The 15537-nt window shown below is 44.1% G+C and overlaps 1 protein-coding gene across 1 annotated transcript; it reads left to right on the top strand.

The window, feature by feature from the left end:
- Positions 1–331: 331 nt before the first annotated feature.
- LOC129168034 (NACHT, LRR and PYD domains-containing protein 3-like) lies at positions 332–13473 on the top strand. Its single transcript, XM_054752831.1, has 9 exons — positions 332–1821; positions 1899–1970; positions 2041–3871; positions 3942–4112; positions 4196–4369; positions 4441–4487; positions 4562–8967; positions 9034–9117; positions 9179–13473. The coding sequence occupies exons 1-7, from the start codon at positions 1566–1568 to the stop codon at positions 5134–5136; spliced, it is 3126 nt and encodes a 1041-aa protein (XP_054608806.1). The 5' UTR covers positions 332–1565; the 3' UTR covers positions 5137–8967; positions 9034–9117; positions 9179–13473.
- Positions 13474–15537: the final 2064 nt, after the last annotated feature.

Genomic DNA, 15537 nt, shown 5'->3' with positions numbered 1-15537 from the left:
ACAGCTGTACTCATTTAAGAGTATTATTACTTTAGAACAATTTTACTCAAGGAAAAATGAAAAAGTATATTGCATTAAAATGACTGTAACTACAATCCTAGCTATTTATTAGTGCGTGTGTGACTGTATAAACGAGGCTTTCACTTCTTTGTGAAAGTTCGTTTACAGCGCAGCCTCGACACATCCAATATGGCAGCGATGTTAACGTATCGCCACAGTGTGCAAACCCACTCGATGCGGCGAATTGGTCTATGGACTGTTTGGGCTTTGTTTGCATGTGAAAACGTAAACGTCACACTTGGGGAGGCGACCACATCCCATCATGCATCACAATATCTTCACCTTGTCTCTTTCTGAACTTCACAGAAACATACATTTTCCATGCATACAGTTTAGCAGTGACTCAATGGGTCACGTTTGTGTCCACACGTGTCACACACACACACACACACACACACACACACACACACACACACACACACACACACACACACACACACACACACACACACGTGCACTTTGTAGGCGTGGTTGTCCTGACATCACAATGTCCTGATAACAAGGACTTTGTGACACAGCGTAACAAGTTGACACACCGCGTGAGAGCAGCCAAGAGAAGAAGAGTTTGCGTAAGTTGGTTTTCTATTTTTGCCACGATTCATCTCAGCACACAATGAAGGCTCCTCATCATGACAACGATTGTCACACTGGCGTGAAGGTGTTCTTGATAGAGACAGACGTCTTGACTAAATGCTGAAATATGAAGAAGGTTGTTGAAATCTTTCTTGTCAAATAGAACAACTTCACCAGTCTCTTCTCAAACGTGTAATTTGGTCGTTTCATGCTAGCTTGAAGTGAAAGCGTCGTTTAGTTGTCCTGTCACTTGACACTGGTCTACAAATTTTCCAAACATTTCTGCTTCTGAGATAAAACATATCACTCTTGGTCAATTTTGGACAGCTGAACAAGAATATGACCATCAAAAATGTTATTAGCTAAAATGTTAAAGGTTCTTTATTACATAGTAATACACAATGTGATGTGTCTCCGTACACTTTACGTGCATACATTCACAAGATTATGAAGATTCAAGTAGGTACTTCTTGTCAAGTGAATATAGCTTCTGTATTCAACATTATGTGGCCTACCTTCATTGCCAGTTGTGGGCATATGGTATGCCACAGGGGTGGTGTATCTTTAAAACAAGAGCTAATGAGCATTTTAAAACGTCATTTTCATACTCAGTGACCCAAAATTAGCCAAGAATGACTACTTTAATTTCAGTAGCATTTTGGGTGTAGTCCGGTGTGATCAGAGGAGCAGGAAGTAGCCATCTCATTTTGCTATGTGCGGGAAATGGACGACAGTGGCTCATAAAAGGTGCTACAGATAAAGGAAGATTCTGGCACAGATGGTGGCCTTTGCTCGCACTAAAAGGAATGCGTAGACTGTATTCCACATGACACTGCACTCGCTTCTGATAAACGTTGGTGTGTTGTATGATGTTAGCTAAATGAGTTGATAGGCAAAGTTTGTAACCTAACCCTGTTTTCCATGCTGGAAGGATGGCTGTGGAGGAGGAGAGCAAAGAGCTGCTGTGGGAAACACTCATGGAACTGAAGCAGGTCGACTTCAAGGCCTTCAAGTTCCACATGCACCTACACAAGAGCGTCGAGGAGAAGGCAGACCAGGTGGACGTGGTGCACGAGCTGGACAAGAGGCATGGAAAGCAGGCCACTGAGGAGGCCATCAAGATTCTAGAGAAAATCCAAGTGTACAATTTGGCAGACAAATTACGCACAGACTTTGGGGTGCTAAGAGGTGAGGCATGTGCTACATTCCGACAAAGACCACGTGTGCACTGACCTAACGTATGTGCTTCTGTTTTTGCTCCAAAGCTTCTGTCTCTGACAGCAAAAAAGCCAAGTGGCAACAAACAAGGGGGAAGGCACACCTCAAGCGTCAAAGCAGTGAGTCGAGCAGCTAGCAAGAGAAGAACTGGCTTAGCACGTGTTGTAAGCAACATTTGCCTCTTCACAGGTGCCATATTCTCCATATCTGCTGAGGAGATTGACCAATACAAGTGGGAGTACCAAGACAACCTGCGAAGCGAGTACATCAACGCTTCAGAGGGTAAGACTGAGCGCAGCCATCAGCGGCCGCTGGCGGACGTCTATATGGACCTCAACATCACCTACGGGGGGGTCGCAAGTCCCAACAAGCAGCATGAGGCTCTTTACATGGAAATTTGTGCCACGGGCGACAAATCTATTGAGCCACAGAACATTTTCAAAAGCGCAAGCGGGAAGCCACAACCCATACGCACACTGTTGACTGTTGGCATCGCAGGGATTGGCAAAACCTTCTTGGTGCAGAAGTTCGTGCTGGACTGGGCCCACCGGAAAACAAACAAAGATGTGCAATTTATATTTCCTTTCACCTTCCGTGAGCTGAACTTGGAGAAGGGAAAAAGGTTTTCGCTGACAGGGCTGATCAGACACTCCATCTACCAGACCAAGGCCTTCAGCGCACAAACGCTCAACGCCATCTTTGTGCGACTGCAGGTGTCAGGGAAGCGAGACTACGAGAGCGCCCCCATCAAGATTGTCTTTGTGTTGGACGGATTGGACGAGTGCCGCCTCAAGCTGGACCTGACGACGAAGAAGCCGGTGGACCTGGACGTGACCAAGGCGTACCCGGTGGAGGTGCTGCTGGCACATCTCATCAAAAGGAACCTGCTTCCCTGCTCTCGCGTGTGGATCACCACGCGGCCCGTGACAGTCCGCCAGATCCCTCAGAAACTCATCGACAGCACAACGGAGGTGAAAGGATTCAATGATTCCCAGAAGATGGAATATTTCAGGAGGAGGTTCCCAAATCAGGAGCACATTGTCTCCTACATCCAGAATTCTCACACCATTTTTGTCATGTGCAGCATGCCCATCTTCTGCTGGTTAACAGCAACAGTTCTTCAGGATTATTTGGACACTGGGAAGAAGGGGGAGCTGCCTGAAACGCTGACCGAGATGTACACCGAGTTCCTGCTTTACCACCTGGATAAAGCCCGGATGAGAGACAACAAAAAGGGCATCCAGAATGTCCAGGCCTTAGCAAAACTGGCTTTTCACCACCTGATGAAAAACAATCAGATCTTCTACGAGAATGACCTGCAGGACAGCGGCTTTGATTACCTCAAAGCTGCAAAGGACTGTGGAATGTTCACAGAGGTTTTCAAGCAAATACAGCCACTGAAAAAAAATCAACAGTGCAAGATGTTTGAGTTCATCCATCAGAGCATACAGGAGTACCTGGCTGCTCTGTATGTGATGATGTCCCTCCTGAATGACAACAAGAACATTCTAGCGGAGTCCGATCTGTCAGTGGAAGGGATTCTTACACTCTGCAAGCAAAAATCCATCACGAAGCTTCATGAGATAGCTATTCACAAAGCATCCAAGAGTGAGGGACTCCTGGACTTGTTCCTCCGCTTCCTATTGGGCCTTTCCTTGCAGTCCAACCAGAAGCTTCTTAAGGGCCTGCTGAAGATTCCAAAGGGCTCTTGGCAAAGCAACGCAGACACCATCCAGTTCATCAAGGAAAAGATAGAGGAGAACTCTCCAGAGAAGAACATTAACTTGTTCTACTGCCTCAATGAACTGAAGGATGATTCCTTGCTGGAGCAGATCCAGCAGTACCTGAGTTCCGGAGGTTTATCAACGGACGACCTGCCTCCCTCCATGTGGTCAGCCTTGGTATTCTTTCTACGCTCCTCTGACCAAGCTATGAAGTCCTTTGAGCTAAAGAGGTACTCGGCATCGCTAACAGGCCTTGTGATGTTGCTGCCAGTGGTTAAAGCTTCACACAAATCACTGTGAGGGCGCTAATGTCAGCACACAGCGTAGTCAGGAGACTGGGATATCATGTTCTCGCTTCATCTTCAGGCTCAACGACTGCAACCTGACAAAGAGCAGCTGTCAGCCTGTGGCCTCCGTTCTCAGCTCACAGTCCAACCTGAGGGAGCTGGATCTCAGTGACAACGACCTGCATGACGCAGGCATCAAGCTCCTCTCTGCTGGACTGGAGACACCACAGTGCACTTTGCAGGTTCTCAGGTCAGAACACATCTCAAGCCAAAGCACATTTCCCCGAGCTTTTGAAGGTGATGCGTTCCTGTCCTAACCTTGGTTTGTTTCAGGCTGTCAGGCTGCATGATCACCATGGTGGGCTGCTTGTCACTAGCCAAGGCTCTCAAGTTAAACCCCTCCCACCTGCGAGTGCTGGACCTGAGCTACAATCATCCAGAAGAGGAAGGAAGGAAGGTCCTGAGTGAGACCCAGATGGATCCCAGCTCCAGCCTTGAGAATGTCAAGTAGGATGAGAAAACAGGTTGATCTTGAGAAAGTGTTTGGTCAAATAGTCATGGTCTGTGACTTCATTCAGCTTGGAGCATGGTGGCAAAGAACGTTTGATTCCTGGCATAAAGAAATGTAAGACCAACTAAACAAAGTTTAAAAAAGACGTAAAGTAGTTAAGACTTGTCCTGCTCTTCTTGTGTCGTCAGACATCAGCAGACCTACTTTGGACGCCAACACGGCCCACAAAAACCTCAGTCTGTCTGACCACTGCAAGAAGGTGACTGTGGTACTGGAGGAGCAGCCGTATCCCCCAAACCCACAGAGGTTTAACTGTTGGCGTCAGGTTCTGTGTGTTGCCGGGCTGACGGACCGCTGCTACTGGGAGGTTGACTGGGAGGGGAAGGTCTACATTGCTGTGACGTATGCCGGAATCAGACGGATCGGGGATGGAGACGACGTCTGCCTGGGAGCCACAGACATCTCCTGGGCGCTGGTCTGCGATGAGGACGGCACCTACTCTGTGCGGCACGATGACAGAACTGTGGGCCTGGCGTCAGACCCCTTTCCCACATCTAAGAAGGTGGCTGTGTTTTTGGACCATCCCGCCGGAAAGCTGTCCTTCTACAAAGTGAAGTCAGGGGAGCGAGCCCTGCTCCACACATACCAGCACACTTTCACACAGCCTCTCTACCCTGCCTTCGGCTTTGGCTTTGACAATGGTTATTCTGGCTTCGGGAACTCTGTGACGCTCGGCGGCGACTTTATCTTCACCCGCTTCTGATCCTCCACCAGGACACCACCTGCTAGCATTGTTTAACTGTGTGTAACGGATGCCTGCTGGTGTGGCTGTGCGATTGTACACTGGTAATGTACCACTCCCTGACGTCTTAAGAGTTGATAACTTGGACTTTTATCTTGTTGACTGGAACTGCTTAATTGTCATTTAGCGGACTAATAGAATATTTGCTATGTTCATAGTGTCTGTGGACAGTTGCATGGGTTAGGGTTACTCTGTTCCATTCACTTGCGGCACACTCGACAGTCCTGTTCATTTAGCGTCCTTGGTTTGGACATTTGGATTTGAAACATTTAAAGTCAGGATTAGGATGCCGCAGTAGATGTGTTGACTGCGTGGTGTGGAGTAAATGTGTTGTTTTTTTCCACATTTAGTGGAGAGTGTGCTGTGTACTTATGTAAAGTTTTATGGTCATCTTGTCTGTCTTGACGTAACGTTTCCAACTATTTGTATCGCACATCATCGTAGCCCTTCCGCTTGGCGCGTTATGACAGTTTGAAGAAAGGACAGGGTTAGGATTGGGTTAGGATTGGGTTAGGATTGGGTTAGGGGTTAGTGTTAGGAGGGTTAGGGTTAGGATTGGAGGAAGACGGGGGAGGAGAAGTGAAGAAAAGCTAAGTTGTAGCTGTACGATGCAACCCGGACAGAGCGTGTGATTAAAGTTGATGAAGAGTTAATAGGCCTGCTTAATTCTACACCACCCACAGAACACTACCTCTTTTAGAAGAGTCTAACCACCACCACCATTTGTCCTTTTATTCAATAACTCCTCCTCCTCCACAACGACGTATGCTCGACCACTCCTCTTCAAAGGTAAATAACATTTATCATTACGTATTATTATATCACTTTTATTATTGTTTTTTTCATTAATTATCCTGGTTTAATATTACTACTGCATCCAAACTCATATTTACATACATACACATATACTGTATATGTATACACGTACATGTAGTACCTATATCATTGGTAATACTACCTTTTACCCTACTTAAGAACGATTCTATTCTAGTCATGTACGAGATAAGAATAAAACTAAGATGAGAGCATCTTAAATAGTGTTCTGAGGAACAGCACTAAGAAAGCAGACTAGTTTATGCTGCGAAACTAATAAGGATGACATGAATGAGCTACTTGAAATGTTCAACAATTATTTAGGAAATATTGGAGCTAAACTGGAAGAAGACATTCCAAAACTCCAGACAATGGAGGAATGGAATGAAACCATAGATAGGATCTCAATTCCATGTTTCTTACTGATGGAACTAAAAAGGAAATCACTGACATTGTCAACAATTTCAAAGCAAAAGCATCAACTGATTGTAATGGAATGGAAATGGAAACAATGAAAAAGGGTCATCAATGAGATTGTCGAAGCGTTAACATAGATTAGTAACTTATCATTCCAGACTGGAACATTAACTAACTACATGAAAATAGCTAAAGTGGTTCCAATTTTAAAAAATGGAGATGAACACCAATTTACTAATTACTGACCAGTTTCCTCAGAGAGGTATATAGTTCACTTTGTGTCAAAAAGGTATTTATGGCATGTCTTGATTGATTTATGGCACCCTGTCATAAAAGTTTATGATATGGCAATAAAACAATAAAGCAATAAAGCAATAAAACAATAAAACATCAAAGCGTTTTCACACCTATGTGTCAGGAAGCAATAAAAGTTTATGGCATACCAATAAAGCAATAAAACAATAAAATAATAAAACATCAAAGCATCAGGAAGCGGACATGCGGAAGTCATAAACGGACATCTGGAAGCCATAAACCATGAAAGAAGTTTCACACCTATGTGTCAGGGGTCAAAGCATCAGGAAGCGGACATGTGGAAGTCATAAAACAAACAAACAATCATAAAATCATTCCCACGTGACTGTGTTTTCTTCCGGCTGCGTGTGGGGGGAAGCCCCCATTCCCATACCCCTCCTTTCCTAACGACCCCCCTCCACCCCCACCACCCCCAAGACATCCTCCGGCCTTATCTGGGTGTGTCTCAGCATGTGTGACTGGGGCCCCCAATACCGCCCCCTCCGGCCTGTCTGTGTGTCTCAAACATGGAGTTTTCCCATTGAAACAATAGAAATAATACTGCTAAAACATTCAACACATTGCATCTTTAGCTCACACGTCCCCATTCAAACCATTTAAATCAACCAAGTGCAAAGACAGTCAAAACACTGAAAACACTTTTTTTACCACATTCCCATTGAAACAATATAAATAATACTGCTAAAACAGTCAAAACAACAGTCAAAACACTGAAAACACTTTTTTACCATAGTCCCATTGAAACAATAGAAATAATACTGCTAAAACAGTCAAAACAACAGTCAAAACACTGAAAACACTTTTTTACCATAGTCCCATTGAAACAATAGAAATAATACTGCTAAAACATTCAACACATTGCATCCTTAGCTCACACGTCCCCATTCAAACCATTTCAATCAGCCAATTGCAAAGACAGTCAAAACACTGAAAACACTTTTTTACCACATTCCCAATGAAACAATAGAAATAATAATACTAAAACAGTCAAAACATTACAACCTTAGATACCAGTCTTTCTACTATAGCTATTTTGTTAAAAATTATATTTTAATGTCATGATTACCTGTCAGCCGTCCATCCACCAGCCTTGTTTCTTCAATAGCAAAGTACATATGACACATCTAGGCCACTCCCTCCTGCATCTAGACCACTCCCCCCAACCAGCTGATACAATCATTGTTGAAAGCTATCAGCTTGACCCCTTGGCGTTAAAACAGACTTTATACATGAAAGCAAATAAAGCTGATATAGAGAGTCAGAGTCAGGAAGCTGTAAAAAAAACAAAACAGGAAACCTTGGTACAACTGTCTTATCACCCCTATGACAAAGTCAGAAAACTTGGCAATTGTGGATCGTTACAATAGTCTAGCCTGACACAGCGGGGGTTCGCAGACTGTTTGATCCCCATGTCTTTACCCTGTGTATGGGGGTGTGTCTGCGCATGCGCGTGTGGGTGTGTGGGTGTGTGTTTTACTCTGACCAGGGGCAATGGAGCATGTACGGACATGCCCTATTTTCTAAAAAATAAAAAAATAAAAAAAAAGTCGAACGTCATCAAAAACGTCAGAGGGTGGGGGGCGTGTGGGATCGGACACGGTAAATAAAACACATCTCCGGTGTTCGCACACCGCACAAGATACAACCCGTCGTAAAGCTGCGGTACACCTCACGTGTGTGCGTGGGTTTGGTGTTATAAAAAGAGACATTCAAAAACCTAAGGTCTGCAGTCTGACCTATTGACATCTGGATACACTACATCCGAGACCTCACAATCTATCATGATAAATTGCGGTGAATATACAGCATTTTTTTTATAACACCGTGTAGGCATCAAATCAAATCACACGCTATATTTGTAGATTTTGCTGTACGGGGTGAAATCCATCCACATCCAGAAAGCCGTCCTTGTAAGTACTTTGATAGCTTGGAAATATGTGAAATATGTACAATATTTTAACAATAACATTATAACTTGAAGCTGTCATCGGAGAAGAGTTGGGATGTATCAATCTGACACAATCAGATATTTGTGAGTATTGATTCACATCCAGTATGGCTCATATCACTATGATGATAATCAATTAAAAACATGAATTGTAGATTTAATTGATGCCATGCAATGACAATTTCTTATAAAAATAGGCTTTGAAGCTGTCGGGTGGGATGAAGTAGAACAAACAAAGGGTGGAGTGTTTGACTCGCACGTTCATGAAACGAGTGATTCAGCGCAACAGCAAAACAGAGGTATGTGTCGATTTACACTCAGTATGGAATGTATGACTACGATGATAATCATTTAAACAATTACAGATTTAAGTGCCCAGGCTGAGGATGAAGAATCATCTTCCATGGTGACAGATTGCGAATCAGTGGGGGGTGTACAGACCATAACAGGTAAGGTCAGCTGTTTATGGTAATAAACAACATGAGATATGATCATAAAAATCTTTCACAGGAAGTGTGGGCCGTCGCCACAAAGTTCAAAGTAGAAAAGGAGCGCGCGCAAGAAGGAGAAGGAGCCGAGTTCGTCGTAGGATACTCAAGAGCCTTCTTACCCACGTGGTTCACATCTTAGTTGAAGTTTGGTAATGTGAATTTGTATTTTTTTCACAATGGACTGTAATATGGATGAGGTTTTCCCTGATATTGTACCTTATGAGATGGCTGTAAATGATTTAAATAGAATCCCTCTTGAGCAAAATGAAAATGATCTGGGTCCTGAAACAGTAGATGGTGTTGATGATGATGATCCTTTTTGGGCTATTAGACAAATAAATGACTTTGAAGACTTTTTTAGTCCGCTTGAAAGAGCACTCGATCAGCTAAATGCACCACAACCGTACGACTGTACACGGGATGAAGCAATCGTACAAGCGGGGGGAAATCTAGCAGACCCTGAAATAGTGCACCGGACCCGTTTCAACAATGTGGAAATAAGACGTCTGTTAAATATACCCCAGCCTGAACACGTGCCTGATTTTGCAACCTTTTACACCGGTGTTATGGACAATGTGAACGACTTAGCTGATAGAGCTATAGCCGTGTCAGCACCTGGAGACATTGTGCAGCTGGAGTTGGTGGGGGAGGGTGTGAGGCAACACGTGTCTGTTCAAGTGACTGGCGAATCAGATGATGTCCATGCAGCGTTTCAAAATGTGCTGGATCGCCTGGTACAATCCAATTTAGAAGTGATGGCTGATGCCAGTCTAGAGCTTGTCATGCAGGTGATGCGTGACCATAGAGGCGGGGTCAAACGCAAGCTGGAGAAAACACTTGATTGTGAAATAATTAAAAAGAAAAAACGACATCTGTACATTCTATACAATAGAGACGATCAATTATGCTTTGCAACCCTAATAGCTCTCATGCTAGATAGCGAGCAGACGTTAGAATCAGCCAAGCAGCGGGGGAGGTGCCTACAGCAATGTGTAGGGCTGAGTGATCAGACACCCATGGGTTTTAATGATATTTATAAATTTGAGACACTTCTGAGTCGTAAAATCGTTGTGTTGTATAGACAAGAGGGCTGCAGACCTCTTTGTCATTTTGAGACAAATTTCCCCAAATCTGCCGACGCTCTGTTTCTGTATTTGGCGCAAAATCACTACTACGGTATAAAATCAACTGCTGGCTTTGCTGGACACAAGTATTTCTGTCATTTCTGCTACAAATGTCATGACAGCCCCCACACCCACCGCTGCCAATGGCATTGTTCTATCTGTACTGCCCCTGAGTGCACGCAGCAAAAGACGGTTGGGATTTACTGTCCAGACTGTCACAAAATATGCCGCACGCAATCTTGTTTTGACAGACATAAGGAGCGCAGATACGCCACCAAAAAACAGACCCACGTTAGCACGTGTGACTTGTGGAAAAAATGTCCTGAATGCGATATGACGTGCTATATCAGCACGGCTGCGAAAAAGCATATATGCCTCACTCGGAGGTGTCAGACCTGTGGTGTGCAACTTCTTTGTGGTGATGAAGACCAGCCTCACTTATGCTTCATGCAACCCTTAACGGTGGAAAAACCCTGCGATAACTTAATATTCTACGATTTTGAAACCTATGTAGATGAAGACAATAAACACGTGCCATTCCTGGTGTGTACAAAAACACTGTGTGGAGAGGTGCAGAGCTGGTACGGTCTGGATTGTGTTAAAAAATTTATCCACCATTTCAGGAGAAATAAGTTTAGAGGATCGACTTTAATAGCTCACAATGCTAGGGGGTTTGACAGTTATTTGATCCTCAATCAAATGGTGAAGATGAATCTCACACCCACCACAATCATGACAGGGAGTAAAGTTCTCTCTTTTACAGACCAAGATTACAAGCTAAGGTACATCGACTATCGTTCCTAACCACGCGTCTCAGTGCTATGCCCAAAGCCTTAGGGTTTGAAAATCAAGCTAAAGGTTATTTTCCACACGGGTTCAGCTCCAAAGAGCATCTGAATTATGTTGGCCCCTACCCACCCCCCAGCGCTTATGGGGTAGAGCGCATGACCCCTGCTGAGAAGGAGGTGTTTCTCACTTGGTACGCAAAAGAATGCAAGGGTACATTTAATTTTGAGAAGGAGGCCTCGCTGTATTGCAAAAATGATGTTGACATTTTGGCCCAGGGTTGTGCTAGATTCAGAGATGAATTTCTTAGCGAGACGGCTGTAGACCCGATGAGCTGCGTCACCATAGCCTCGGCTAGCATGAAAGTGTTCAGGACCAGGTTTTTAAAACCTAACACGATTGCTATACCGCCCCCCGACAATTACGCACGACAACACAAATCATACTCTCAAGCCGGCATTCAATACTTGGAGTGGGTCGCCCACACCGAAAACATATTCATCAGACATGCATTGAACACTGGTGAAAAAAAGATTGGCGAGTACTTTGTGGATGGTTATGCCGAATCGGGTGGTGTAAAGTATGTGTGGGAGTTTTTGGGGTGTTTTTTTCACAGATGCTCTGACTGCTTTTTAGCCATCTGAGATTTGTCCATTAACGGGGCGTCCCTTTCAGGAGCTGCGTGACAAAACCCACAAGAAATTAGACGCATTAAAGACCAAACACGGGGTGCAACTTACAGTAATGACGGAACATGAATGGAATAACATGAAAAAGTCACATCCGCGGTTGAGGGAGTTCCTGCTTCACTACAACGCCCCAGAGCCGCTTTCACCACGTCAGGCTTTTTTTGGAGGTAGAACAAGTGCGTTTACTTTAAGGTACACAGCTGCACAAAATGAGCGCGTGCTGTACGTTGATGTCACCTCTCTGTATCCTTATGTAAACAGCAACTTTGCTTACCCGTTAGGTCATCCGATTATTATCCACAAAGACTTTGATGAACCTCAAGCCTATTACGGGCTTATTAAAGCGGCAGTCATCCCTCCGAGAGGCCTTTTTTTTCCAGTTTTACCACATAAAACATCCAGGGGGTAAACTGGTGTTCCCGCTTTGTCGTACATGCGCCGAAATAAACAACCAGGAGGGGGCGTGTGTGCATAATGATGATGAGAGGTTGCTGACGGGGGTGTGGGTCACGGTGGAATTTAACAAAGCTCTCGAGTTAGGTTACAAGGTAGCCAAGATTATGGAGGTGTGGCATTTTGAAAGAGCGAGCAACACCATCTTCATCTTTGTGGATTATATGCACACTTTTTTGAAGGGGAAGCAGGAGGCTTCGGGATACCCGCCTGATGTTGTTGATGATGAGGGCAGAGAGAAGTACATCCGCGACTATCAGATCCACCAGGGTATTCGATTAGACCCCGCCAAAATCAAATCAAACCCAGCAAAGAGACAAATGTCTAAACTCTTTCTGAATTCTCTTTGGGGGAAACTAGGCCAGAGGGATAATTTAGTTCAAACCCGACTCATCAGAGACCCGGATGAATTTTTCAAACTCATGTTCTCTGGTAAATACGAGATCAAGTACTTCTCTTTCCTCAACGATGACGTGTCAATGATACAGTATAAATACAATCAACACTACACAGCCCCCCCAGGAAAATCCTCAAACATCTTTTACACTTGCTTCACAACTGCGTACGCCAGACTGTTAATGTACAAATACTTGGAGAAACTGCAGACACGTGTTCTTTACACTGACACCGACAGACTCATTTACATTGTTAAAGAGGGGGAAACACCTCTCGAGTTGGGGGATTACTTGGGTGATTTGACGGATGAATTGAATGGTGACAGCATTCAGGAATTTGTAGCAGCCGGTCCTAAAAGTTACGCCTACCAAACCCGAGACAGCGGAAAAACTGTCTTGAAGGTGAAAGGTATCACGCAAACACAAGAGTGCTGTGAACGTGTCAATTTTGACAGTGTCAAAACACTGGTGGAGGGCTACATTCAGTCAGACCGCGCCCATGCCAGCACGCTTGAAACACCTCAGCATAGTATCATACGTGATAAAAAGACATTTCATTTGAAAAACACAACATTTATGAAGAAGTTCGGGGTGGTATACGACAAAAGACGCCTCCTGCCTGACGGTACAACTCTCCCGTTTGGCTACTAGATCAAAAAATGGATACGGGGCAAGTAGATTTTGACCCTAGGTTAGAGCTACCGTTTTCATGTCTGATTTCAGGACCCAGCGGATGTGGAAAAACATTTTTTGTAAAAAGTATTTTGGAAAACTGTGAACATGTAATGAGATGTGTGCCTCAAAACATTGTGTGGATTTATACCTCTTATCAACCCTTGTATGATGACATGCAAAAAACAAATAAAAGACTGAAATTTGTGGAAGGTCTGCCTGACTCATTTGATGATGAAAACCTCTTTCCACGCAACCAGACACATCTTATCATCCTCGACGACCTGATCTTCCAAGCCTCTGATCACCCAGAGGTTGTAAAAATATTCACGCAGTATAGACATCATAGGAATATGAGCGTCATTTTGATGACTCAGAATGTTTTCCACCAGGGTAAATACAGCCGAACTATCAGTTTAAACAGCAATTATATGGTGTTGTTTAAAAATCCTCGAGATAAGCTTCAGACAAGTGTTTTAGCTCATCAGATTTTCCCCATGTGGAAGAAATATTTTTTAGAGAGTTTTGATGATGCCACCAAAGACCCCCACGGGTATTTATTAGTGGATCTGACCCGCACATGCCCAGAACAATATAGACTGAGGACTGGTGTACTCCCACAGCACTGGCCGATCGTCTACATACCTAAAGGTTGATGCCATGTCAAAGCTTTTAAAAAGGAACGCGGCGCTGCTCAGAGTATTGTTTCACGCAGCACCGAGAAAGCGAAAGGATATATTGGCCCACAGCTCTCCAGACTTGGTGAAGGCTTTCTGCGAGATTGCCCTAAATCTTTTGAAAGGACACATCCCGTTATCTCCTTTTCAATACAAAAAATTAAAAAAACAAAAAAAATACATACGTTTACTAGCAAATAAAAAAGCTAGTCTGAAAAGAAAAAGAGGCGCTTTGACTCAGAGAGGGGGCTTTATTCTCCCCCTGCTCGCAGCAGTGGCCCCTGCATTAGGTAGTCTTTTGGGGGGGCCTATTGAAAAGAGATTAATCACAAGACGATGTCTCTGAGGACAGCGCAGAAGATGTTTCTCATCTCGCCGCAACAGCTGGAACGACTAAGTAGACCCGAACCGTCCATCCGACAGGATGCCGAGCATGATTTGGATTTAAAGATGAGGGCTGTGTTAGAAGATCAGACATTGAACCAGTATGACAAGGTTAAAAAGTATGAGACTTTGTTACAACGCTACTTGGGGTTCCTTAAACAAGATCAGAATGAGCGTCATTCACTGACATTAACCCTACCTCAAGAACCCCCCACAGAGCCTCTTCAGAAACAGCAGTTAGCCACAGATACAGTGGCAGCCAGAGAGGTGGCGGATGGGGTGGGGGATGGGGGTGAGGGTGGGAGGTCAGACATTTGGAAGCCTTCCCCACACGTCAACGTAGAAATGCTGAATATGTGTTGAGAAAACTATCCATCAATAAAAGAGGTTGGACCCCCAGGAGTGAATTTATCTTTAAAGGAAGAGCAATAAAAGGGTCACGTATGACCGATCTGCTCAAACACCTGACATATGACTTTGGAAAAAGAAAAAATCCAGAGCGCCCTCCCAAAGGTTGGAGTGAATTTCTTCACACACTCTCTGAGCTAAATATCCCAGAAACATATATATCCAACCCCCAAGCCCGTGAACAATTCAGGGTTTTCAAAAACGAATCGTCAAACGAGGAAGAGCATCAGGATGTTGGAAACAAAAAGAAGAAGAGAGGAAAAACGTCAAAGAGTATAAAGTGGATGTCTTTTGGATAAAAAATGTGTGGTTGATATATTGAATAAAACGCATTAATAACACAAAGCCTTGAAGTGTCTTTAATTAAAATGTTTATTAAAAACTGTTACAGGCAGTGACAATCTTTAAATGTATGAAAAGAACAGGCCAGCTGGCCCCCCCACAGCTTAACGAATCACGCTCAACAAATGCAGAAACCATAGCATCATTTTTAATCACATCCTCTGTGTAGCAGTCTATGACGTCTCGATAAGACAGACCACACCCTCTTCTGCATAAGTAGTACACACAATGCTGCCCGCAGGTGGTTGATAGTTCATGCTGAAGTTGATGGTTATGATACACGATACGATCAGAATTGTTTTCCAGAAAAGTCACTATACTTTGAGGACAATACTTAAAGTCTGGGGGGAATCCAAACAAGTCAAAGAAGCTCCCATAACCGTCCTTTTCCAGGGTCAGGGCAAGCCAGTGCTCTCCAGGCAGGTTACGTGGGTGTGTGTTGACAATG

The sequence above is a fragment of the Dunckerocampus dactyliophorus genome, chromosome 15 (assembly GCF_027744805.1).
Source record: "Dunckerocampus dactyliophorus isolate RoL2022-P2 chromosome 15, RoL_Ddac_1.1, whole genome shotgun sequence".
Lineage (NCBI taxonomy): Eukaryota > Metazoa > Chordata > Actinopteri > Syngnathiformes > Syngnathidae > Dunckerocampus > Dunckerocampus dactyliophorus.
Note: the sequence above shows the minus strand (reverse complement) of the source record. Positions and strands in the feature narration are given on the sequence as shown.